We start from the raw sequence: 26,843 nt of genomic DNA, 5'->3' as shown, positions 1-26,843 counted from the left end.
AATGAAGGAAAACACGTTGTTCATAAGCTCTAATCAGAGAATATTTACGATCCATTATTAAAGATTAGGGAGAATGTTTCGAAAACAAAAACAAAGATTTATTCACTCGTATCACCTTGTAATAAATAGTTTACCAGCACAGTTTCCATACCACATAACTGTTGAATGCTCGAAAATATCATGAGTGAGATCAAAAATGGATATCATTTCCCGTTTGGCAGCTAATAACGTTTGAAAATTAACTCTTGTAATATCTGCAGTTAGGTAATATCTGTGAGTCTGTCAAATTTGATGGCCTGGTGAAGTATTTCTTCATTTACTTTCTTTTTCTTTATGTCTTTCAGGAAAAGCAAACTGATATCATGGAACAATGAATTATCAAGTGTGTTTTGCAAGGAAAATGTTGATGGTTCGGTAGTTCAATGTGTATATCAGTAATTTCCTTCATGATGTTAAATGGTTGTCTAAGTGAATCATTACCTTCATCTATCATTCGCCGGATTCTGTTTGTGTGAGCGCTACGTTCAATGTCCCTGTAAAGGAATGAATCATCATCCCGTGCTGGTTATTAAAACATTAGGTTTTGATTGCAGTTTTTGCTCTGTTAAAAATAAAATCAAACCGACTGATTACATTTGTGGATTAAAGTTGTACATTTACGTGTCTACATTACATTTGCTCCTATCCTGTTAATAACACACTTAAGCAGGCACCAAAAGCAGGTACGAAGGCAAGCACCCAGACAGTTGCCAAAGTAGGCATCATAGCCGGTAACTCGGAGTTCCCTTGACTTTCATCCAGTGTAGTGAAGAGGGACAACAGTAACTCTTCTGACTTGCCATATCTTTCTGTTTCTAACCGTTTCCTTACACAGACACACACAGACACACACACACACACACACACACACACACACGCAAATACATGTACTCACACACTTCACTCTCCACCTCCCACACACACACACACACACACACACACACACACAAATACATGTACTCGCACACTTCACTCTCCTCCTCCCACATACACACACACACACACACACACACGCACACATCATTCCCTCCCACGCATACATACATACATTCATATAGCCGCACTAGAGACGGATTCTACTTCAATTTCAGCCGAGATATTGCGTCCTCCTGGAGTCTCTATCGTGTATCGAGCCATTTCCACCGCGCCTGCAAAATGATCACACATGAATGAGGGAGAAACTATTCCGGACGTCAACTCGTTACCCTCAAGTCTCGAGGAATGACTCGTATTTCCCCGTTCATCTAAAGTCCTCTGATCTCTCGAGAAACTACTAGTTTCGTTGCGATGTATAGGCCAATAAAACCACTATGCCTTGTTGTGGGAAATGGAAAAAAAAAAAAAAGAAAAAGAATTTGATATTCCAGGTTATGAGAGACGCTCCAGAGCTCAATAGCTGGCTCAATATAGCCGTCGAGCGAGTATTGGGTCTAGCCTGTCTGTAATGACCTACACTCCAACGTAGGATGGAGGGAATCCTGTTATTTTCGTCGACCGTTTGTGATCTACACACACACACACACACACACACACACACAATTGCATATATGTGTGTGTGTGTGTGTGTGTGTGTGTGTGTGTAATAAGTGTTACTGGACTCCTCTCCTGCAGGTGGTAACATCGAGATCAACACGACGCCTTTAGCAAGGGCTGTGCCATCCTCGAGCAGTATTATCTCCTGGGAAAATAAAAGTTACGGTAAAGCCATACGTTTTAAGCTCCCACGTTCGCTCGTACGTTTTCTCTAGAACTGAAAAATGTCATTACAAAATGTCACTCAAGGAAAAAGAAACAAACCTTCTATATATATATATATATATATATATATATATATATATATATATATATATATATATATCCCTGGGGATAGGGGATTAAGAATACTTCCCACGTATTCCCTGCGTGTCGTAGAAGACGACTAAAAGGGGAGGGAGCGGGTGGCTGGAAATCCTCCCCTCTCATTTTTTTTTTTTAATTTTCCAAAAGGAGGAACAGAGAAGGGGGCCAGGTGAGGATATTCCCTCAAAGGCCCAGTCCTCTGTTCTTAACGCTACCTCGCTGATGCGGGAAATGGCGAATAGTGTGAAAGAAAGAAAAGATATATATTCTTATCTTTCTGATTATTGTCTTCTTTTGCTATACCATACCCCAAGTTATGTCTATTAGCTTCAGTGCCATCATATCTGTATATCGTGATAGCAATTCAGTTACTGAATTGAGCACAGCGATGGTTCTACTGATGGACGCCGGTCAGCGAATACGTGGAACTCCCACACATCTCCTCCTCCCCCCTCCTCACTGATGACGTCGTCGAGTGCGATTGGCTAAGGGGGTTAGGCTAAGTCTGATTGGGCAAACGTTGATTGCTTTTGCATTTATGGAGCCGAACGTCATCACGCGTAAGAATAAATCAATTATACAGATGGTGAACTCAGGGCAGTGTGGGTAAATCCAACAGGCCTCATTGACATAAGGAAGGACATTTTTGTGGGGTTTTTTTTTTTCATCTAGTGAGACCATCATAACCCAATGAAATAAGCCTTTTGTTTTGTTATACTTGTGTGTGTGTGTGTGTGTGTGTGTGTGTGTGTGTGTGTGTGTGTGTATCCCATCGGTCCCTATGGTGAAGAATCTGTTTCACATTCAGAGGTAAAGAGGGGATAGAGAAGTGAGGGAGTCATGAGAACAGAACTTCCTCATTCAGCCCAGTAGGATGGTAAACTAAACATGGGTGTGTCCTACTCCATCACCCCTCACAATGCACTAGGTAGGGTATGAGGTCGTGGATAGCTAGCTAGCTTGCTTATAAGACTTCCTCCTCCTTCTCTCCTGCCGAAGGTGAGAGCGAGAGCAGGCGGCGGGTTGGAGTGGCGCTCTCGACAACGTAATGGTTTTTCATACGTTCTGAGTTAACGGTTCGTTATTCTTATACCAACACAGACGTTGTGGGTGGACTATGTTTTAGACTAATGTATTTCTCTACTTAGTATCGGATTCCTACCTGCCCAAGGTTACACCGCGGGTGGAAAGACATCTTTCCCCAGGCTGTAAAGAACGTCTCGCTTCAAAGTAGTGGTTTACAGTTCCCTGCTGGTGGAAGTAGCTCTACTGTTGCCTGCAGGAGTGTTTAGAAAGGTCTTGGGGGTAACACCAGGACTCTCGCTGAGACTAGTGTCAGAGGAATCATCTGTATGATAGATATGTCTTTTCCTCACTTATGATATTCGCTACACCATCGATGCCAGAAAGAAGCTAAATCTTAACTCTGATTGATCACTTTTGTTTACAGTGATCATGAGAGTCACTGAAATAAATCTGGAAGTTATGCAGAGGAGCCTAAGGACTTCTATCTCAAGATCTTAAGGCCAGCACCGCCATATCTATTCGAATATAGACTTGAAATCCTACATGAGACAAGCCTTGTATGACTATTTTAAGCACCTTGAGCTTTAAGAGGATAAAGAAATAGAAGAGGAGAGTAATTTGGAGGAGAGTAGCTTAAAGGAATTATTTGGGATTTCAACAGATGTCTTATGAAAACTTTTGCTCAACGAAAGAAGAAAAACGTATAAGTAGAACAATTAGGTCATTAGGGAGATAATGTAACAGATATATGGACCATAAGCCGTAGACAAACAGATGGCTGATATACGCATCTATACAAAGTGGAAAGATAGATAAATAGATCGGTAATGGGGAAAGACGCCCAAGCTATACTTGACGTAATAATACCCACGACATCTATATTCCTTCTTGTTATTTTCTGTTTTGGCTTGGGGCTCGGGTGGATGCAACAACAACGCTTAACGAGACTATCTTGGTTCTCCCGTGGACGGTGATGGAAGGGTGGGCGTCGCTAGAGATGTGGGTGTCTTTGTAAAAGTGAACATTGGTGGGGAGGTGGGCGTTTGGGGAGAAGTGGGCGTTGGTGGAAGAGTGGGCGGTGGAGGAGGAATCTATATAGGTGGAAGGGTGAGTCTTGGCGTTGATGGAACCTGGATGTAGTGGGAGAGTGGAGATCATAATGGGTGGAGGAGTGTTCGTAGTGTTGTTGATGGAGTGGAGACATCATGTTGTGTGTTGGGTGGTTGCTCGGTGGTGGTGAGGTGTGGATGGTGATAAGATGGATGATGGAAAAGTGGATGAAGCACATGATGTGTACAGTGTGGTTGATGATGGTGTGAAGCACGAATTGTTATGACCCATGGATACGGTAGCTTGACCTCTCATTATGCTTCAGGAGGTTGTTAATCTAGGTTGAAGTGAGTGAGTGGCTGTGAAGTACCCCCTCCCACCAACCTATACACCTCACCCCTCTCTCTCTCTCTCTCTCTCTCTCTCTCTCCTGCCATACACACCTGCCCATACACCCCATCCTACTCCCCCACCACTCGCACACCTGCCCACACTACAGACACACCCTCTCCTGCTACACCTGCGTCTCACCCGCTGTTTCTGGTTGGTCCACTCGTCTCGCGACTTGCTTTAGCCTCCTGCAGTCGCACCTTTGACGGAGTAACAGCTCGCAATATGCCACTGCTACACCAGTTGACTCTCTCTCTCTCTCTCTCTCTCTCTCTCTCTCTCTCTCTCTCTCTCTCTCTCTCTCTCTACCCGCCGCTTTCACACAGGCGCTCATTCACACTTTAAGCCAGAGGTAGTGAGAGAGAGAGAGAGAGAGAGAGAGAGAGAGAGAGAGAGAGAGAGAGAGAGAGAAGAGAAGATAGGGCGGAGGCGTGGCTGCTATGAATGACGGCGGCTGTGTGATGGTGCTGCTGTGTGGGTGTACCTTGGAAAGTCACGGGTCTCCACGCATGACCAGCATGCTGCCTCAGGCGCCCCGGTAACAGTACCCAGGCTCGAGCTTAATTAGCCTCTCTCTCTCTCTCTCTCTCTCTCTCTCTCTCTCTCTCTCTCTCTCTCTCTCTCTCTCTCTCTCTCTCTCTCTCTCTCTCTCGTCAGTGACCGCTTGCCATGAGCCATCCACTAATAAGAGTACCCCTATTAGCGCTTCTGTATCACGTTGGAGGTTTTAATTAGGCCTTGACTATATATATATATATATATATGTATATATATATATATATATATATATATATATATATATATATATATTTATATATATATATATATATATATACATCTTGGGAACTCTCTTCGTAAACTCCTGTAGCTTCAAGATTTTTCTTTTGGTGGGTATTGTAACAGAGCCAGGGTCCAAGCAAGCTTGGTCAGGTCTCGACACGACTGGGAAAGACACAATCCACTTAAAAGCAGTTAGGAGAAAAAGAAAAGAACAGCACAAGGAAAGACTGGGAAGTTGTGGACCTCTGTGTCATCTTTTGTCTTTCCTTCTTATCTGTATCTTTTTTTCCCCCACCTCCAGGATTCAAGTCAAATAGCATCAAAGGAGATTTGGGTGATGCTTTGCATTCTTTCCCTTATTTACATTTTGTATTCACTTCGAGGCTGTCGTAATAAGGGAATGTGGAGGTACTAATGATCATGTATAGTGAGTCCCTAGCATCGTGACACTGTGTCACTCGTGTCATTAAACACAAGGAGGTAGTAAGTGTAGGTAATCACACGTATTTTGTGAATATCCTAATCATTCATGATGGCCTGTCACTCCTGCATTACATTTTCTGTGGAGACTGAGTTGGAAGATGAACACATACCTCAGTCATCGTATTTTCCAGTTTTCAAACGATTAAAAAAAAAGTAATAATCGGGCAAAGAAAAAAAAGAATCTGACGGAAATAGATATGAGATGAATAGAATGTTTCCTTGGTTTTCGGTCATTTTCTTTTTTTTTCAAGATGAGACTCTGGTTTTGATTAGTCTCGTCACAGTGTTATGAAGCCTTGGAGAAAATGGACAGATTGTAATTAATATCTTGATTAAACGCGATCTCGCCCATCATGGTTTTACAGGAAACTGGGTTAGCAGTAAGGTTGATACACACACACACACACACACACACACACACACACACACACACAAACAGAGTTCGAGAGAGGGAAGCTTAATATGGAAGGAGAATGAGAGAAAATGTGAGGGAGTGAGAGAGTTTAAATAACTGTATGTGTGTGTGTGTGTGTGTGTGTGTGTGTGATAGAGTTACCGAGAGTGCATAGACCAAGGAGGGGGGAAGAGAAAACAGAGAATGAGTGAGAAAGTGATGCGGGGAGTTAACTGAAGAGGTAAATTGTTTGGAAATGTTCTTGAAGTTCGTGATGAATGACATGGGTGTGGCATCCACACCGAGTGACGCATGTGGACAGAGAAGTTAGCTTCATACACAGCCATGTCCTCTGACTGCTCCGTACAGAGGCTGTCAAATTCCCCTCTTGAGCCCCAGGTAGACGAAATACATTTTCATGCCATAAACTCCATCTCCCACTTAACTCCTAACAGCACATGCCTCTCACGACTCATTCTTCGTACTCTTACTCTTTTTTCTGCGGTGAGCGCTACGTGCTGGATCTCGCCTAATACTAGAATCTTGACGTACTAACATGGGGAGGTCAGGTCTGCTCCTCTGGGTGTGAGGACTGGAGAGCGAGGTGTTTCCTTCGTCGTTGCAAACTATTATGTGTTCGAAGAAAGTCAGATGGCCCAGGCAGCTTTGGTGAAATGTCTGGCCTCGTAAAACATGTCTTGTTATCGGCTTGGTATTTCTCTCTCTCTCTCTCTCTCTCTCTCTCTCTCTCTCTCTCTCTCTCTCTCTCTCTCTCTCTCTCTCTCTCTCTCTCTCTCTCTCTCTCATCATCATCATCAGCCAGGTCTCCTGTCATATCACCTTTAGTCCCCTTTGAGCTCTCACCCTCTGCCAAGCCCCTCCAACCCTCCTCCTCCTCCTCTTCCTCCTCCCCTCCCACCGCTCTCATCTCCTCCCCCTCGCCTCCCATCCCCTTCGTTTTCGGCTCCCATCTTCCCCGGGCCATCTTTCTCCTCGTATTCTGCGTGTGTCACTCCAACGGATTCCTTCAGCCTGTTATTTTCTTTTCTCTAAATCTCTCTCTCTCCTCTCTTCATTCTTTTCCGTTCCTCTCCTCTCCTTTCTTCTTCTTTCTTCCTTATCGCGTCCTTCCCTTTGATCCAGTTTATCCTCCTACTCCCAACCCCCCCTTTTTTTTTCTCTTTCCCTCTCTCCATTCCACCTACCATCTCTCTCTCTCTCTCTCTCTCTCTCTCTCTCTCTCTCTCTCTCTCTCTCTCTCTCTCTCTCTCTCTCTCTCTCTCTCCTTCCATCTGCATTTCCTTGACCCTCCCTCCATCCCTCATGCCTCCACCTGTTTCCCCTCCTCTCCCCACACTCGCATCAGACGTCTCATTTTCATCCACCCCAAATACTCCAGGAAGACCTCATCAGTTCCAAGGAAAACGCTAAACTTTTCTTTCGAATTGGCAATCAATTGGCACAAAGGCCGGGATGATGGGGTGTGAAAACTTCTCTGATTATGAGCCGAGTGGGGGATGGATGGATCAGGCGACTGTGGGGAGGCATGGAAGAGGATGACGGGGAGGAACTTAACATGGGAGATGATGGGAGCTTGATGAGCGGAGGCACCGTGCTACGGCTCCGGAGGTGGTAAGGAGACACACGCACGCACGCACGCACGGACGGGCGGGAGGAGAGAGAGGGAGCGGGAGAGTCGAACTCGGAAGAACGCAAGTTGCTAGGGATCACAAGAAGCAAACGGGAGGAACTGATGAAGGGAGATAGAAGACACAAGAACCAGGGTAGATGATTTAGTTTAGCAATGGAGAAGGTAGTGAAGGAGGAAGAGGAGGAGAGAGAGAGAGAGAGAGAGAGAGAGAGAGAGAGAGAGAGAGAGAGAGAGAGAGAACTCTGAAGTGGGAGGGGTTGATGCATTGGACGTATAAGGCAGGTAGGTAGGTAGGTAGGTAGGTAGGTAGGTAGGTAGGGGGCAGCGACACAGATAAGAGTGCTACTTTAAGACGACAGTTCCCCCCGGAGGGAGAGGCGGCCGCGCCACCCCCTGCCTCCACTTGCATCAGCACCCATGATTGGCACTTGAGCCACTCGCCAGCCCGTCGGTGCCGCTCCTGGCATTAAAACGCGCGCGTCGGCCCCGCGCCGCCGCCCTGATGGGAGAGAGAGAGAGAGAGAGAGAGAGAGAGAGAGAGAGAGAGAGATACGTGACCCGTGGCAGGGCGACCTAATGCGAGGAATGCATTTAGAGGACATACGCCCGTCGCTGCACGTCTGCTCTTCCGCTAACCACGTATACACGGCTGGTTACGTGTCGTCGTAATAATGCGTCGCAGGTTGTCTGTAGGTCACTTGAGTCTTCATATTTCCTCTCTACATTGGTAGTGAGATTAGCCCACTGCTGTGAATGGCGAATCAAACTCGTTTGTCTCGATAGGAAAGAATCAAATCTTCCAAGACGAAGTAGTTCACAGTAGTAGCTCTTAACACCACACACCTCTTGACGCTGGAAATATAATTTGGTGTCATGAATAAGAAGGTAGATACGACGTGTCTCTCAACATATGATGAACGTCAAGAAATCGACACCCCCCCCTCACGCGCACCTAATTCCGTCCACGTGGGTAGAAAATCTTCCACCTCGCTCTTGAAAGTGGTTTTCTTCGAATGCAAAACCTCCTCCTCAGTACTGCTACGAAGGATAGTCAGTCGTGACATACAGGTCACAGGGTTGGTTCGGGGAGAGAGAGAGAGAGAGAGAGAGAGAGAGAGAGAGAGAGAGAGAGAGAGGCGACTGCCGTGCGAAAGGCTTCGAGACGTGGACGACCCTACGTTCTAATACGAGGTTAAGGAGATGATGATCCTTGGGTGCTCAGGTTTTAGACGAAAGTGGAAAGAAAAGAAAGTCATTCTCAACTAAACAATAGAGAGAAATGCACTCGGGTTGAGTGATTGACTCTACGACGATCATGTCATGTTCCGAGGTTCCCCTTGATCACACTCCCGAGAAATCCCTTCTCCCTCCCTTCTCCAGGCTCCTGGAACTCGTCCTTTCAATCGGCAATCGAGAAAGATATATCGCTTATCTCTCCGGCCAGCGCCTGGAACTCGGCCGAGCCATTGCTGGAACCGGGCACAAATTATTTTCATCTGGCATCAATAACGCGCGAAGAAAAAAAAAAAGGCGGGGTGGTGGTGGGGAAGAATTTTAAACGCATCTTGATATTCGATCTCCTCTCGCATGGCTCATTTCGCTGACAAGACGGAACGTTTTCGCGAACTTTATGGAAACGTTTCGCTGATAAGACGAAACGTTTTTGCGAAGTTTGTGGAAACTAGGTGAAAACTCGGCCGATCTGTAAGCCCGAGACCATAAAGGATCGGCGGGTGAAATTTTGCCAGTAAGCAAACTTTATTCAGCTGAGATTAGCTGAGTGACGCCCTTTTTTAGGGAGGGGCAAGAGCAACCTGATTGGTCGGTATAGATGACATCAGTCACTGGACATCTTCAGCAAGCAACGGTCTTAACCTGTTGACTTCATACAGTCATTTGACGCCGTCCCTCACCAAAGGATAATAAAAAAAAGGAGAGATTCAAAGTTGCAAAAGGATTCGAACACCATTTAAACCACCGGATCCTCTTAAGGGTGACGGTAACGGCGGGAAAGATGGGAAAGACAAGTTTAACTGAGTGTTGTTAAGTGAATCGAACAAGTTTAACTGAGTGTTGTTAAGTTAAACGAGGACTATGGGAGAAAGAACTGTAAATGTTTTTTGTTTTTTGTTCAACGAGGAGAAGCAAATAAAAGTCATTCATGGACGGAAGGCGAGGTATGCGTGTGTTATTTTCGTAAGGCGTATTTCTTGCGTGAGTCAACGAATTTAGTATTACGTATGTGACATAATGTAGCCCACTTGGCGTAACCTTGAGGGCCTCATCCATGTAGGACACAAATGAATATATATTTCTTTTTTTTTTTTTTTGCACCCACAGAAAAGAGAAACAAACACATTGTGGACTCCATCGCATAAACATACCCCAGACATAAACAAAAAACATCATAGGTAATAGTAAAATATTCACTGTGCTTGTGTGTGTGTGTGTGTGTGTGTGTGTGTGTGTGTTATTAGCCATTAATCGCGAACGAAATTATCGACACAGCAGAAGATTCTATGGGTCATTATTATTGGATTAATATGACCGAGAATATCAATCACGGTCGTAGATTTCCCATCACTCGGAGAGAAAATGGGGGAAGAAAAAAGGAAAAAAAAAAAATATATGGCCGTGTTAATACAGTTTCCACCCACTTGCTTTTATACCCGACCATCATCATGGTTAACTGTCGAGAGGAGTGAACGTGATTCGCTCTCTCTCTCTCTCTCTCTCTCTCTCTCTCTCTCTCTCTCTCTCTCTCTCTCTCTCTCTCTCTCTCTCTCTTTCTCTCTCTCTCTCTCTCTCTCTCTCTCTCTCTCTCTCTCTCTCTCTCTCTCTCTCTCTCTCTCTCTCTCCCCTTCGTGATAACCCCGTGGTAACCGAATGTGGCGGGGCTCCAGTCTCCACTGTGTGTCATGCTGAGCTGATCTTTGCGAATGGCTTTTCGCAATGTGTGTGTGTGTGTGTATGTTACCCTCTCCTTTCGTCACTAGGTGACAGCTGATGCCATTTGTTTTCTAATGGAATCTTGGCCTCGTGCCATCCATTGACGTTGGATCTCACAGTTACGAGGGGGTGGGTAAGGGGGGGGGGAGTTGATAACAGGGTCATTCGGGAGGTCAAAGAGGTCACTAGGGGTGTTATTAGGTCAACTGGTGGTCAACTGCGGAGTAATTAGTAAACCAGAAGAAATTAGATACAAGAACACGCAACACAGACATGCAACACAAAATGCAATACGATTCAACACCAGTCGTAAATCTTCAGTAAAAGCCCTGAAGTTGCTGTTTTTGCCTTCTCGATTCCATAACTTTATTTAGGAACATGAATATAAAATCGGAATTGAAAAAGCCAAGAATGAAGGTACTCGTTCATCCAGTTTGATACGAAGAATAAAGCTAATCCAATACGCAGAACATTCAATCACCAAAATTGCTTATTAGGAAAATAAGAAGGAAATGTAGAAAAAGGAAAAGGTTGACTACACCCACGAACAAAGGAATCGCCATGAACATTATCATCTTTAAGAACACTGCCAGAGGCAAGAAATGTTGGAAGTGATTTCCTGAGAACACGAAGAACATCAAGGAGTAAGAGAGCAAGAACACGCAACACAACACATGCAACACAAAATGCAATATGATTCAACACCAGTCGTAACGTAATGTTACAAGATGTACATTACTGTTACGTGATACACTGTGACATGATGTGACTATCTTGCTGCATGGAGGTATAATGAGACACAACGAAATGATGCAATATAACGCAACACACCAGCAACAGTGTAACACGACTCTATGCCATGGCTTAACCCCGACAGAACAGCAGAGAATATGGCAACGTTGCGTAGCAACACCAAGCAAACGACCTGATACAAGCAGGAAGCCTCCCTGGCCAGAGGTGGACACCACCCATGCATCATCACCCTCTGGGTATGGCTGATGGAGTATGAGGAAGGTGATCGGGCCTCTCGGAGGAGAGTGATCGTTGTTTGGCAACGTGGTATGGAGAGGGAGTGAGAGAGAGAGAGAGAGAGAGAGAGAGAGAGAGAGAGAGAGAGAGAGAGAGAGAGAGAGAGAGAGAGGTGGAATCTGCCTATCGGCATGAAGATATTTGCAATGCGGTTGTCAGTTATCGGTGGTGTCAGACGACGCTGCCCAACCATATGTCTAATGTCTCTCTCTCTCTCTCTCTCTCTCTCTCTCTCTCTCTCTCTCTCTCTCTCTCTCTCTCTACGTACGACGACGACTTGATTAATCCCTTGAGTACGAAGGTGTTAATCAGCCCTTGGGTGCGATATTCTTTTTCGTCATCACATTTTAAAGGTGTCCTTTAACCTGACCTGACCCTCCCACCCATCTAAGAATCGGGTTATATGTTAGGGTCGTCTCGTCCCATGTAAGAGGCTGAAGATTCTGTCCAGTGCTGTTTTTATGTCTCAATATTGTTATCATGCCATCTATGGACGCCTTGTGTGGGAAATGAATATTGAAGCAAAAATGGAAGTCAGAATTCTATCAACTTTAGCCTAAGGGAAGATTTGGTCAATAACCAAGAGTATTATAAGAGTGAGCAGAATTCCTTGTGACATCTTTTTAATATCTTCTCGGATGTATATGTCAAAGAGGTATTATGAAGTGATACCCACTACACCTGAACATAATTCCTATTATACTACTGACGACAAAGCAGTGTCGGTACTCCTTGTGAATTCAAAGAATCATTTACGGAAAATGAAAAGACATCGCACGGCGCCTCAGGTTACACAAGAATCTAGTGAACTGCAAGACGAGGACTTAGGGAGGAAGTGTGTGTGTGTGTGTGTGTGTGTGTGTGTAGGGAAGACGGAAAGGACGGAGGGGGAGTGAGTTGGTGCCGTCACCTGCGGCACTGGCAACGAGAGGATGCACCTGAAGGAATGTCTTGCTTAACGACGACGCCCACCGGTAAGCTCACGTCCTACGGTCGCCAGAGGGAATCCCTCAGACATCAAAGGAACCTTTGCTTACACCCATCATCAGAACCATGATCTGCTCGTTAGCGACATCCTGCTAAGCTCCCGCAGATACGGTCGTTACTCAAAAGCTCGTCCATGACAGCGGAGTTCTTGGGATGATGGTGAGCTCAGACCGATGCAGATCATGACGGAGATAACGCATCATCTGTTCCCAGACAGGTGGGTTGTGAGGTTGCTTTACCCCGGGGGTAATGACAGGGTAAGTGGTCTAGTGATGTCCTCGTGCATATAGCCTGTTACGTGCTTCGTTCTGCCCACCACCTTCATGATGACAAAGCTTGGCTGTATGGCTGTTGATTTCAAACTACTGGCATGTGATGATTCAGTTCTACGTTATTACTATCATCATGACTATTATAAGTATAGTGAGTGTCTTAGTCATCATCATTAACAGTATGCCGATGGTACGTAAAGGAGTACACATGGAGAACGTGGACGTAGAAAGGCGAGAGAGAAATTCTGGAACGTAATCTTTGAAATAGCATTGCGAGGATCAGAGAGACGTCCTCGTCAGAGCGGGTCCACCTCCTACAGGAGGGTATCTATGAATCAACGGCAAACAAGAGAGAGGGAGTGAGGCTGCAGTTTAACGAGGTAGATGAGGCAAGAAAAGACTAAATGAGATTAGGTAGAGCGAGAAGAGACTTGTTAAGAATACAGGCTCTGGTACTTATAATCACATCCTACGTCTGGCACAAGCATACCATACACTTCGCACAATGATAATTGTAAATTCCTACCAATATACCTTTTTGGAAATCCTTCAACCAAAGTTCGCGAGGCTTGGGAGGGAGGTGGGGGATTGGGAGGAGGTGGGGGATTGGGAGGAAGGTGAGGGACGACCGTTCAGTCGAGGCCGAAGAGGCTTAGTGAGGTGATTGCACTGCAAGTCCATCTCGGGTACAGGAAGTGTTCTCAGATTTTTTTACCTCGTCACAATACTGTGCAGCTGTATTGCACCTCGTATGACGCAGATCGTGTGATGAAAGTGTCGCTGTCAAAACCCGATTATATTCATGGAAAAATAATGTGGGGATGATTGTCGTCTTAGAAGTGAAGTGACCCAAAAGAACAGATGGAACATTAACCAAATTATTTATTACGTTTTTTTCTTCTTCATTTAACGTAGTAGCCAAAGTTTTTATTTACCTAACCAGCCTGAATATTTCATGCTTCTCATGATATATATATTTAGAAAGTGTTTGCCTTTTTTACCCAGCCTCACCACTAGATGCCTTACTGTTGGTTTTATCAACAGTAAGGCCTCTTGTTACAGGCCATTACGTCTTCTGTTACCTGTCTGCTCCATGTTCTCCATGTATACTTAACCAGAAAAAAAAAAGAAGTACGCAATTAGGTGTGCTTCGCAATGCATCATTAGATATACTTATTCAATATACAGTAATTCGATGGATAGAACGGAATCACGGTCATTTCTCAGACTTTTATTAGACGTTGGGATGTATAACATTTTCACGACACTTGGACGTATTTTTTAAGAGAACTCTAAAGCATCATGTGTGTTTTTGAACTTACCTGAGCATCAAAGGACTAATATCCTCTCTATGTTGGCAATTGCAAAATGAAAGTGAAATTGGATATCGAAAAACACATAAATCCTGAAAATATCGAAAACTGTTATTTCGCAAGACCGACTGCACAAGAAAGCTTAGTTGATTTCTTTTCTACAATATTGTGCAGTGTCGACGCATGCCACCTCTCCCCCCACCGCCACTACAATCTCCGGCTGTTGCTTTTGATACTGGACTTCCATAACCAGCCTAACCTACTTGGTTGTGATGAAATCAGACTCCCAATGTCTGACTGTACCTCACCTGTCCTTGATTCCCAAAGCAGGACCAAAGTCCATGAGTTTGACGGCCTCGCCCACACAGTTAACACTATCGGCGTGGTGACCCTTGCTGCACCCATGTATATCAGTCAAGCTGTGAAGTAGTCAGTCAGTCAGTCGTGCAGCCCACTATCTCTGTGACAACGAAGTCTTACCCTGTGCTCGGAAATGTCCATCATGTGCATCCTGGCTCATGACTTTTCAAAAGGGGCTCCGCCATGCCCCATTTCCTCCAGTTGCCTTAAGGCAGCAGCCCTAGAATTACTCTGGATCCTGCATCACCAGCAGGACTCATCCATAGGATATCAACTGAGCCAGCCAGACTCCTGCGTCAGCTTTAACTTTAATACCTCGGGCGCTACGCCTCCTGCAGCACACAGCACAAATCTCTGGCAGCCGTTCATCAGCTCAAGACCTTGGCCTCTTCCCTACAGCAGATGTTCCACGACCCTGCGTCGCCACAACTCTCACACGAAGCGCCTGCCTCACCTATACACCTCACATCTCCCACAGCCAAGCTTCACAGACGCGCAACGGGAGGCAATGGAGTTTGCGGAAGTGGTGTGTTTAGGAAGTGGAAAAGGTTGCCCTGGAGATTAATTCACCGGGGTTGGATGGTAGAGATGGGACATGGCAGTCCCCCTAGGCGGTGTGTGAGGCTCGACACTCCTGACATGCCTGGAGTGTGACAGCCCTGTAACGGCCCTAGAGTGGGGCGCAGTGTGACAGTCACGGAACGGGATGAGGTGTGACAATTTATAGGCGGGACGGGGTGTGACGACAACTCTGGACAGGAGAGGACTTTGAGAATCCTGGGACGGCATATGAATGGGGTCGGACAAGGTGAGGCGGACCGGTCCAGAAATATGGGTACAGAGTAGTGAGTAAAGTAATCATCAGAGAGCCTTGTTGGCGGAGGTCAAGAGGGAACAATTCCGCCAGCAGATGGGTCAAAAAGAGGTCAGAGGTCAAAAAGTAACTGGAGGAACCGAAGCGCATTGCCGGCATATCTCAGGCGTCACCAACAGCAGTTAAGCGAAGGCGCGGAGGAGCATGTAGCTAGAAATGGTCCAGTGACAGCCACGTGAGTTGGAGGTGACGTAGTTTGTATACCTGCCGGGTTCTTCCTCCTTTCTCGCGTCTCATATTACCATCGACTCGCTCCAACATTATTCCACACGAGCGTAGAAGTGTTATTGCAAACAGGATTCTCCCCACAGTTCATTACTCGTGATGTTTTATATTCTATTTTATAAGTCTGACGCTTTAGAGGAAAACTGAAAAAAAAAGAACATAGAAAAAAAGAAATATAATTCGAAAAAGATATTTAAGACACATGTTTGTTAAGCCAATGTGGAAGTAAAGATACATTTTTTGTGGAAGTAGATATACATTTTTATCATTATCGCAACTACTGGAAATTGGTGTATATACTGAAGCATTTTATTTCTATTTTTTATATATATTTTTTCAGAAACTACTTTCTCTTCTGGGAAAACCTTAGGTTCATGCAATATACGCATCATTTTGTTGCGGGAACTGATACTCTCCCCACAGCATTGTGGGAACTATAACTCACCCCACAGCATTGTGGGAACTATAACTCACCCCACAGCATTGTGGGAACTATAACTCTCCCCACAGCATTGTGGGAACCATAACTCTCCCCACAGCGCCGGCCGTGTTATAATGCTATCATAACTCTCCCCACACCATCGTGTTATAATGCCATGACGTGTGGTATAATGGTGTGCAGGGTTTCCCAGACGCCTGGATCCATAGTGAAAGATGCACAATATATTCTTGCATTATTCATCATTCGCATTGCAAAACGTCACGTGCCATGAACATATCAATTCTCGAACGAACGTTTTTTTCTTTTCATAAGACGGAAACGTTGATATGTGAGCATGTATTCTGAACGTTTCTCGTGAAATGACTGACATGCTTGCCTCTGGGTTTTGCCTGAAACGACGTGGAACAATACCAGATGCACCTTCTCTTGATCGGTATATACTGTGCCTTCTGGGTCATTCATTTTCCTGAAATGTGTAAAACTGACATTGGAAATGTGTTTGTTTAACTATATGAAAAAAATATGTTTATAGTCCCTGTTGATCCAGACTTTTGGCTAAGGTTTTTTCACACACACACACACACACACACACACACGCGCGCGCGCGCGCGCATGTAAAGAATTGCGTTTGTAGTGCACTATGTTAATGAGGATATACCTAAATATGGACAGCATAAAGATGTTTAGAGCGTTTTATAATTATAGTAAGTTGAAGAATTGGGGCCTCACGAGTGTAAAAGTTCCTCCCTGCGCTTTTCGACCAAAGTTTTATCACTTACGTTAATGTTGCCTCCTCCAAATCACTGGAGTTGCAAGACCGATCAATCCCCATCAACTTTTCCTCCTTCTGACAAACTGAGTCGCCCTCTTCTCCAACAGTCGCGTTGGAGAAAGTCTAAAGTCTCCAGCACCCACGGAGATGGGGGGGTCCCACTCATCCAGTCGTCAGAGGTTCTAAAGCGTCCTCATTCACTACCCAGCCATGACTCGCTGACACTCGTAGGGAGATCGGGAAGAACCGAACTCCTCTCCACCTTTGAGGGTATGAAGGTGAGGGAGGGTAAGCTACGCGTGGAAGACACGGTCTAGATCTCACGTAACCATGTTCCGCTTGGAAAGTATGTCACCAGCTGATGAGCGAGGCTTCAGCCGCAAGGGTCGTCCTGTCGTAATTATGGGTTATGTGGTTCGAGGGTCGTACCGTCATGCTCAAGGGTCGTATCGTCGTACTCAAGGGTCGTACTGATATGCTCAAGGTATCGTCGTGCTCAAGGGTTGTACTGTTATGTTTGAGGGTTCTACCCTCATGCTCAAAGGCGCCGTATCGTCATGCTCAGGGGTCGTACCATCATGCACAAAGGCCTTATCATCATGCTCAAGGGTCGTACCATCATGCACAAAGGCCGTATCATCATGCTCAAGGGTCGTACCATCATCCACAAAGGCCGTATCGTCGTGCTCAAGGGTCGTACTGTAATACTCAAGGGTCGTATCGTCGTGCTCAAGGGTTGTACTGTTATGTTTATGGGTTCTACCCTCATACTCAAAGGCGCCGTATCGTCATGCTCAAGGGTCGTACCATCATGCACAAAGGCGCCGTATCGTCATGCTCAAGGGTCGTACCGTCATGCTCAAAGGTCGTATCGTCAAGCTGAAGGAGTCAACATTAGCATTTCCTGTTACCAAACACCAGAATCGTAATGATTAGTCTACCACAGTTAAGCAAACACTTCCATAGCATCACATCCACGGTATGAAAACATCGTCCTCAATTCATCTCACGGTTTGAAATCTTTCTCTCAAGAGCCAGTCAGTGTCACCAGGTCACCAACCAACATTACCCACTTCCCTCCATTCTTTAAAGTGCTACACTGAATACCTACGTGATGCAGTTAATGATTCAGGTTGAATGGCAGATGAAAACTAACGCATGAGCATCATTTGAGACGTCAGCAACAGATATGTGTGGTTAGCGACCTCGGGTTTTATACTCAGCAGTATTTTGGGTGGGTGACCCTTCGAGAGAAGCAACCAGGTCATCCTCTCCTTCCTCCTCCTCCTCCTTCTTCCTCCCTCCTCCTACTCTTCCTCCTCCTCCTACTCCGTGTGGTCCAGGATAAACCCAAAATATTTCCTTCGTTAACTTGCTACCCAGCTTGTCCACTTCATGTGGAATCCTCCTGATAGCCTTGCTTAGTAGCAGTCGCGTCACTAGTACAGTATGTTGTGTGGGAGCACAAATACATGATGCATGGCTGCTGTTGAGCAGAAGTTCTGACCTGAGCCAATGCCTAACACAATGAGAAAGATTTGGTCGCTCTCATTAGGGCGTGAAGGCTCTCGCCATAATCTCTCTATCTCTCTCTCTCTCTCTCTCTCTCTCTCTCTCTCTCTCTCTCTCTCTCTCTCTCTCTCTCTCTCTCTCTGTATCCGACCTGCAGTATCAATCGAAGGGATTCATGGTGAAAGCTCCTTTCAGTTGGATCTGCCTTTGACGCAACGAAGGTTTCAGTAGAACCTCATCCCCTCCTTCCTGATGTGGAGGGGAGCGATCGCCTCGTTCTCTTGAGAGGTTGGCAGAGCCAGATGTCATCACCAGCAGCTGTGCCACGCGACGGAGCCAGTCCTGCCCACTCTGTAGTTGATGCAGCTGGAACGTACGAAGCTTATCGTTTGGTTACAACAAGATCTCGCTTTCACTATCTGTCTGTCTATCTATCTATCTCTATATCTATCTCCGTACACTTTATCCCATTTCGTATTCCCGATACACGCGGGAAGATCCACTAACGTGCTGGCACAAAATGAGGTGCACCTCATCCATCAACTTTAATTTGAAATTTTGGCTCGTAATCTACAAAGTTTGACATTTGCATTTCACAAGCTGATGAATCTGCGAACACCTTTTGCAACATTAGCATCGAGGATCGAGCACGTTAAGCGAACGTTTCAAGGTACGGTAAAACAAATTCAGCCTCTCAACGAAGCTCGAATAATTAAGGAGAGCAGAAAAAAGAAAAAGATATTTCACGGACCATCAGTGAGCAGGAGGGGTTGTAGGTCATGGCAGTAACTGGGAGCAAACGAGGTTAGACTCGGTGTATGAGGTTTGTACAAGAAAGGTGCCTCTTGGTGCCAGACGTGAAACAAACGAGAGAATACAAAGTAAAGGGAAATTTGAGCATTCCCCAAAGAGTTTTTTTTTTTAATTTCCCAAAAGAAGGAACAGAGAAGGGGGCCAGGTGAGGATATTCCCTCAAAGGCCCAGTCCTCTGTTCTTAACGCTACCTCGCTATCGCGGGAAATGGCGAATAGTATGAAAAAAAGAATATATATATATATATATATATATATATATATATATATATATATATATATATATATATATATATATGTATATATATATATATATATATATATATATATATATATATATGTATATATATATATGTATATATATATATATATATATATATATATGTATATATATATATGTATATATATATATATATATATATATATATATATATATATATATATATATATATATATATATATACTTTGTTCTGAGTCGACGATGAGTGTGATAGTGTTCGAAAAGGAAGGATGAACTAAAAGGTATATGTGAAAGATATGTATCAGTAGGTAATAATGACGAAATAGAAGCTTTATATGGACTGATATAGACTGCATTTTTCCGCATTTGTGTGTGTAATGTATTCTTTGTGCGTGTATGAATCAGGCGTGGGTATAAAGTGAGTGGGTAGGTGCAAATTAGCTTAAAGATACACTGTCTATTACATATAACTATATGCGTCTGGATACAGCAGAGTATTGGAAGTGTACGTATATTGAGTAACATACTCTCAACGTATCTTATTTGCGTCACCAAAAACGCCATCACCGACGTAGTGACGGTATCCCGGTGACGCACCCACTACGTCTGCAAAAAAAAAAAAAAATATGCTGTTCCAGTTCCAGCCTCTGGAAGCGGGAGAAGGACAGATGTCTTTCCATACCTATCCTGCCCGAGTGACCTGGATTCTGGAACCTTTATCCTACACCCCAGGCTGCAGCTCCAGACCTTTTTAAAAGCCCCTCCTGTATTTACTGTTCTCGGTGCTGGCTGGAGAGGAGAGGATTCACACCTCGCCCCAGAAAGGCTTCGTATTCAAATTTCGTCGGGAAATTGGGCGTAAAAGTTGCGCGTCGTTGCCACCCCGATGAGTTGGCGAGAACAAGACAGCTGGGTCGTCCCCTCGCGTGCCTAGGCCTGAAGAGTTCGAGTGTAGGGCGAGTCCAGTAAGAACAAAAGGGAAGGAGTTTTATTAGAGATTTTCAATTGGTTTTAGTTTTATCCGTTTGTTGTTGTTGTTGTTGTTGTTGTTATTAACGTAGACCACAAAATAGATACGACTGATTAGTTAATCGCGTATATTGTTCGTTTCTGTTGAGGTTTTAAGGTAATCCAGAAAACATGTTTGGCAATACATTCGTCTCGTTTGCCTACAATAGTCTTATTATACTCTGATGTTTCCCATAAATCTAGTATCTCATTTATGTACTTACCTAATTCAAACGAAACTGATTGTCATACATTAACTTAACAGACAACCTATGTTTCTGACAAAGAATTTAGATATGATAGAAACTTCCTCTTCATGACTTCATCCTTTCTATCGCTCGGGTGGAAGGCAAGAACCCTTAATGATATTCGACACATCTTCCCCAAGTGATGGACACACGTCTGTCAAAACGCACGACGTAGCAGGAAGTGAATTACCGCACTAATCCACCTGTCCAGCATCAAAACAAAGGCGGGAAGTACAAGAGGCGGGAGGATGATGACCGGAGCAGAGTCGTCTCAATAGCTCATACTTTCGCTCCCATGTCGTACCTCTCCAGTCGAACTGTCGTTTGATATAACAGTATTTCCATGAGTAGAACTGACGAGTATAGTGATAAGGAAGACTCCCGTTGGAGGAGATAAAGGAAGGACATGAAGATAAAGGCGTTGAACTGACGAGTATAGTGATAAGGAAGACTCGTGTTGGAGGAGATAAAGGAAGGACATGAAGATAAAGACGTTGAACTGACGAGTATAGTGATAAGGAAGACTCGCGTTGAAGAGATAAAGGAAGGACATGAAGATAAAGACGTTGAAAATTACGTACAGCACATGTCTTTTGTACGTTGTCGAAAGCTCGACCACCCCCTCGCCTTCGTCACCAGCGGCGTCATGAACAATTCAATGCCTGAAAACACGCAAATTACTTCAGTCGTCGCTCTTTTGGTGAATGGAAAAATTACTTGTTTACCGCAAATTAAGTTTCAAACTCTGATATATCTTTTTTTCGTTGTTTATATGTATCTGGGCCACACCAGGACTGATTGAATTATCATTTTCTTTCCTCGTCGTCTTTTTTTTTTTATTCGCTTGAGAGAAAGATTCATTTACGGGGAAGAAGAAATTTTATATTCATTCCCAAGCGCAAAGAAATATTCACAAGAATTAGATAAAGAGAAGCAGGTGCGCAGGCGCAAATGCATTCCGAAAGACTTCTGTATAATGACACACACACACACCACTCCAGCCGTGTCCTCAGCTACTCTCGTCCCTGACGACCAGTGACAAACCAATCCCTTTCCACTGACGGTATGTCCTCCTCGTACTAACTCTTCTTACGTGTCTGCGCTTCGCCTGTCTCGTACAGGATCCTAGAGACACGTCGTAATGAAAGCCTTCCTCCCAATGCAACTCTCGTCTCCATTACTCGAGTCTGAAGTATTTCCTTCATTACTGAAGATACATTTGAGGATATGGTGTCCGTCACAAGTGCCCTACATACGGGTTAACTACCGGCCTCTCAGCGGGCTGGGCTTTTCATGTCTGGCACTCGAGTTTCTCTAGAGGTTACCTTTTGACCTTTGGGTATGTAAAGTGGAGGAGGAGGAGTGTGTGTGTGTGTGTGTGTGTGTGTGTGTGTGGTGGGGAGAGGAAAGGTGGTGGTGGAGGAGAAGAATAAAGTGGATGATATATGCATAGAAAGAGAGACAGAAACACGAGAGAAGAAGAAGAAGGAGAAAGGAGAAAACTAAGGATGCAGAGACGGTCACGCAGAACCAAATACACAAAAACAGGTGAAAATATGACGGAATAAAGCAAGAAACGATGCCGCACGAGGTGACAATATACACCCTAAGGAGGTTCTCCCCTCCTGCAGAGCCAGCACTCCCCCAGCCTTCCGTCATAGCACCCAGTTGCTCCTGTCGTTATCTTCCACAACATATTCCTCAGCCCTCCGTACAGGTATCCAGAGCAGTAAAGTGACTTGCAGTACGGAAGAAAGAGGAGTTAACACCTGAAGTGTGAGGGCATAACGTTGTAGAAACTGATCACGGTCCTCACAGTTTGAGCGCACTTCTGTAGTTTTCATAACGAACAATCCTCGTGTGTCTGATCTCTAGAAAGAAACTACAGGAAGCAGCAGCCTCTCAGGGATGAGTGATCAACCAATAACTTAGCGATGGTTCCCTTGGGCCGCTTCTTAACCTTAGGCCATTGCATATAGAAAATGGAAAACTATAGATATAGAATTTTCTGAAATCGAGCTGAGGTTTCCATGATGGTGCCCGTTAAACACTATCGGATTAGTCAGGTAGCGAAAACCATTTCACTGTCGCAGAGGAATCTCGTATGTCATCGTAAAGTCGACTGGACCAGGGAATGTGAAGCAGCCGGTTGTAAACATGGTCACGTCTGTGCACTGGGGGGACTATTTCTTCTTCATTTTTTCTTTTCGAATGAAAGACTTTCACCATGAATTAGATTTGCATTATGATATAATCACTTTATTGTATATTTTGCCCTTGGAGATTATAGCCTTTTGCAAGTTAAGATTTCTCACAATAATGGGAATGGGATTTTGTGTTCTGTAACTTGACTATAGGAGAACTTGATTATAGGAAAAATCATTCGGAGGCATCGCTTATCTATTGTAGTGATCCTTTATCATTTACGACGAAAAATTCCATATATATATATATATATATATATATATATATATATATATATATATATATATATATATATATATATATATATATATATATATACTAGGTCATAGTGATGTGTGTGATCTAGCATTTACTGATAACCAAGAGGAACAATGAAACACGATAAGTTCCAGGTGCACTTTCGTGTAATCACTCCCTCAGAGGAGATACAAGAATGAGATGATGTCTCATTGTTGTATCTCCCCTGACGATGTAATCACATGAAAATGCACTTGGGGATCTATCGTGTTTCATTTTTCCTTGTGGTTATCACCATATATATATATATATAACTTATACAAATTGGAACGATTCATAAGATTTTGTTCGTCCGGTAAGGATAGAGAGGAATTTGAAATGAAACAACATCTAGTAAATAGTTCTTTATATTCAGCTGTGAAAACACACTTGCTTCTCGAGCAATCATGTAAAATTATATCCAACTTGGAACACTTCACGTGTGTGTGTGTGTGTGTGTGTGTGTGTGGTGGGTTGGGAGGAGGTTAAAGTGTGTACTCATCTCGCTCCTATATGAGCAAGTGGTCTGCAATCTCTCTGAGAGATCTTGGGTTTTGCAGGAGCCAGATACCGTACACAGGATATCTAAACATTTTCTTAAGGGGATCGTAACGTCAACTTTCCTACTGTTTGACTCTCATTTGAAATTGGATTTATACGGTATGTTGAACCATCTTCGTGACTGTGATTACCTGATCAATATGATACTGAGGACACTATAATCCTTTAAGGGTTTATTCCAGGGTATTACAAGGTACGAGGCCATTATTCTAGGATCAGAAAATGGGACTCTTGTGTGATTGGGGTGTACATGCATGCAGGCATACATATCTAAACCTCCTAATTATAAAATATATATATATATATATATTTATCTATATATCTGTTGCGATAAAGGTATTTACTTTACTCTTTATGCTAATGCTGGAGACACACCTATAATATCCCCTGCATCAATATTAGAAAATAACAGATAAACCTTTTTTGTTGTTTTAGCTAAATGATTAATGTATTTGACTTTTACTAGTGACAAAAAAAAAAAAAAAAACACGAAAATGAATCAAACAGGTGAAGAACGTTTTACATCGCTGCGCATCAGCAAAAGATAAACTTTCCTTGTGAAATTTTTCTTTTAAATCCACATCATAGTTTGGAGCCATGACCAGCCACGTGTGATAAACATAAACCCATTTTTCCATAAGACCTTTCATGATAACGTGGACTTAGGAGAAGGGAAGCGCTTGATAATGAATTTCAAAGTCTCGGTAAATTGCTGGGTGTCCGTTAGCCTTGTCGTTAATGATGGCTGGAATTCAGAATCATTGCTTGTGCATACAAATGAGAGTGTGTCTGAAGGAGGTGATCCCAGTACATCCGTCAGGCAATAACTGAAGTGGAGTGAAAGTTTAAATGAAGTGGGACTCGAGTTTCATTGGCCATGTTTGATGTAGGAATTAGAACATGATTAGCTCAGTGGAACACCTTATCTTCACATGTTACTTTGGTGTGATAATTCAGAAAATTTGATTCAGTTTCCCCAAGTCAGATCAACCCACAGAGACTTGAGCTTCATGTTGAACTATATACTCCAACCCCGTCAGAAAAAGACCTCCTCTGCATTTCATTATTATTCTTATGTTATTCTTTTAAATATAAACATTCGAACATTATTGAAAAAAGAGTTTTACCAAGCTTAAGTTTTGCCTTCTCACTTTATAAGTTCCTGATATCATCTGTCATCTTTCATTCACTTTCAAGAATTCCCTCCGTTGCTTTGATTAAGCCTATTTATAATCGTGTATGCTTTTCTGTGTGGGCGGAAGCCCTCAAATATTTCCCTCGCATCACCTTCTCCCAAGCATAGCCTCCACTTTTCGGTCGACTTCTCTGTGTGTAGTGTCCCTGGCATCTCTTATTGAAAGGCCGACCACCTCCGTCACCCAAAAATTTCCTCTGGATCCTCTGGTTCCCGACGAAGGCGCTAGATCATGAGTTCCCGGAAGCCTTCGAAGTCGACCTTGCCCTTTCCGTCTTCATCGATCTCGCTGATGATTTCGTTTAGGTCGCTGTCCGAGAGCTTGTTGTCCAGCTCCTTCAGGATCTCCTTCAGCGTCTGCGTCGTGATGTACCCGTTGCCTGGAGGAGGAGGAGGAATTCCGCGTTTAGAGGACTTAGAACGAATAGGAAGATTTACATAATTGAACATCATTATGCAAAGTAATATAGACAAAAAGTCAGCAAGGAGAGTTGCAGAGATGGATTAAAAGAAAAGAAAATTAAGACGTAATTTTCATGAAGAAAAATTATATCAGTTTAATTCCTTTGAATATAAAGAAAATAAAGTATAGATGAGAGCACAGAAGAATTGAATGTGTTGTTGTATACCCGATAAAAAAACAAGTGAAAATATAGCCGGCTCTTGCATTGTGTGAACTGATCTTTTAAAATACGATTAGCTGAGGTTAATGAGCTTTGTTACATAAATGTTACCATGAGACGTTTACCAGTTTGATATATCTTTTGCAACGTCTGAAAGACGTGAGATAAACCGCACACACATGCGCACGTCAATATTTACGATCTCACTAACGCAAACATGTAATTATTAAAGTTACGAAAACCTACAAAGGGTCAACTTTTGACAAAGATAAAGGCTTATAGGTTGTGAAAGCTCGTGTTCTCGGAAGGTTGTAGTCTATAAAAAGGAAGCAAAAACTCCAAGACCAGGACATGTTAACAAGCAAGTTGCATCAGGATGCCACCGATCAAACAGCAGATGACACTTATGTTGTCAGAGTCAAGCAAAACAGAACACTCCGTGACTACGTAACACCGGCAGACATTCAGTATCATCGCGATGCAAACTTGTACTTCCAGTACAATCTTGCCTCAAATTGCTTGGCTCTCACCTCTTCGCAACAAGATTAGACCCCTCCATCCACACTACTTTATAACAAAACACCAATCCCCAATTAGTTATGTTAGAGCCATACTCATACTTCATACTTCAGCAAAGTATACTCACAAGTCCTTCAAACCCACTAAAAACAACACTAACAAAACAAATGTGCAATATAATGACTCGACAAGCACTAAACAACTACCCTTCCAACCCAGCCATAAAACTCCACTCCACTAGATATATATATATACCCATCTAAACCACACTCCCCAGGTATGTTTGGGTTACACTTTCTCGTCTCCAGCATCATAAACACTGTTTAATCACATTACAAAACATTTCACCCAAGAGTCGGCTTCCATGCTGAAGACGCTGGACACTTTATTCCTACGTTTTGCGCGCGTTTCAGGCGACATACACACAATACCACATTTTTTCACCCCGTGGTCCCACTCTGTAATCGTGGATCGTCTCCTGAACGCTGTGGAAACCCTACACTAGATGATCCTAGAGTAGGAAGGTTTTGATCATTTAATCATCCATACTTTCATTTCATTCTTACATATTCGTTGGGTTATCTTACCTGAGACTTTTTCGCAAATATTCATTTGCTCCGACTTTTCCAGCGTGTTTCAGATTCTTCACTCTTTCCTCCACATTCATTCCCAGCATGCTCTTCACTCTGCCCCAGACACCTGGGAACTGCTAGATCCTCCCCCCCCCCCCAAGCTGCAAACCACCTGCCTTCTTGCTTACTCCCTGGA

General features: G+C 43.8%; 1 protein-coding gene and 1 long non-coding RNA gene across 2 annotated transcripts in view; one reads left to right on the top strand and one right to left on the bottom strand.

Annotated features, from left to right (window-relative positions):
• Positions 1 to 26,843, top strand: part of LOC139760597 (uncharacterized) — a 121,291-nt gene that overhangs the window by 75,068 nt on the left and 19,380 nt on the right. The window lies entirely within an intron of this gene.
• LOC139760596 (troponin C-like) overlaps positions 23,530 to 26,843 on the bottom strand; it is a 47,884-nt gene continuing 44,570 nt past the window's right edge. The window contains exon 5 of the mRNA XM_071683976.1: positions 23,530 to 25,313. Within this exon, the coding sequence (XP_071540077.1) occupies positions 25,159 to 25,313 (155 nt within the window). The 3' untranslated portion in view covers positions 23,530 to 25,158. The remainder of the gene's footprint in view (positions 25,314 to 26,843) is intronic.

Source organism: Panulirus ornatus, chromosome 37, assembly GCF_036320965.1.
Source record: "Panulirus ornatus isolate Po-2019 chromosome 37, ASM3632096v1, whole genome shotgun sequence".
In the NCBI taxonomy this organism is placed as follows: domain Eukaryota; kingdom Metazoa; phylum Arthropoda; class Malacostraca; order Decapoda; family Palinuridae; genus Panulirus; species Panulirus ornatus.
The sequence above is the reverse complement of the archived record's forward strand: the minus strand, read 5'-3'. Positions and strand labels throughout refer to the sequence as shown.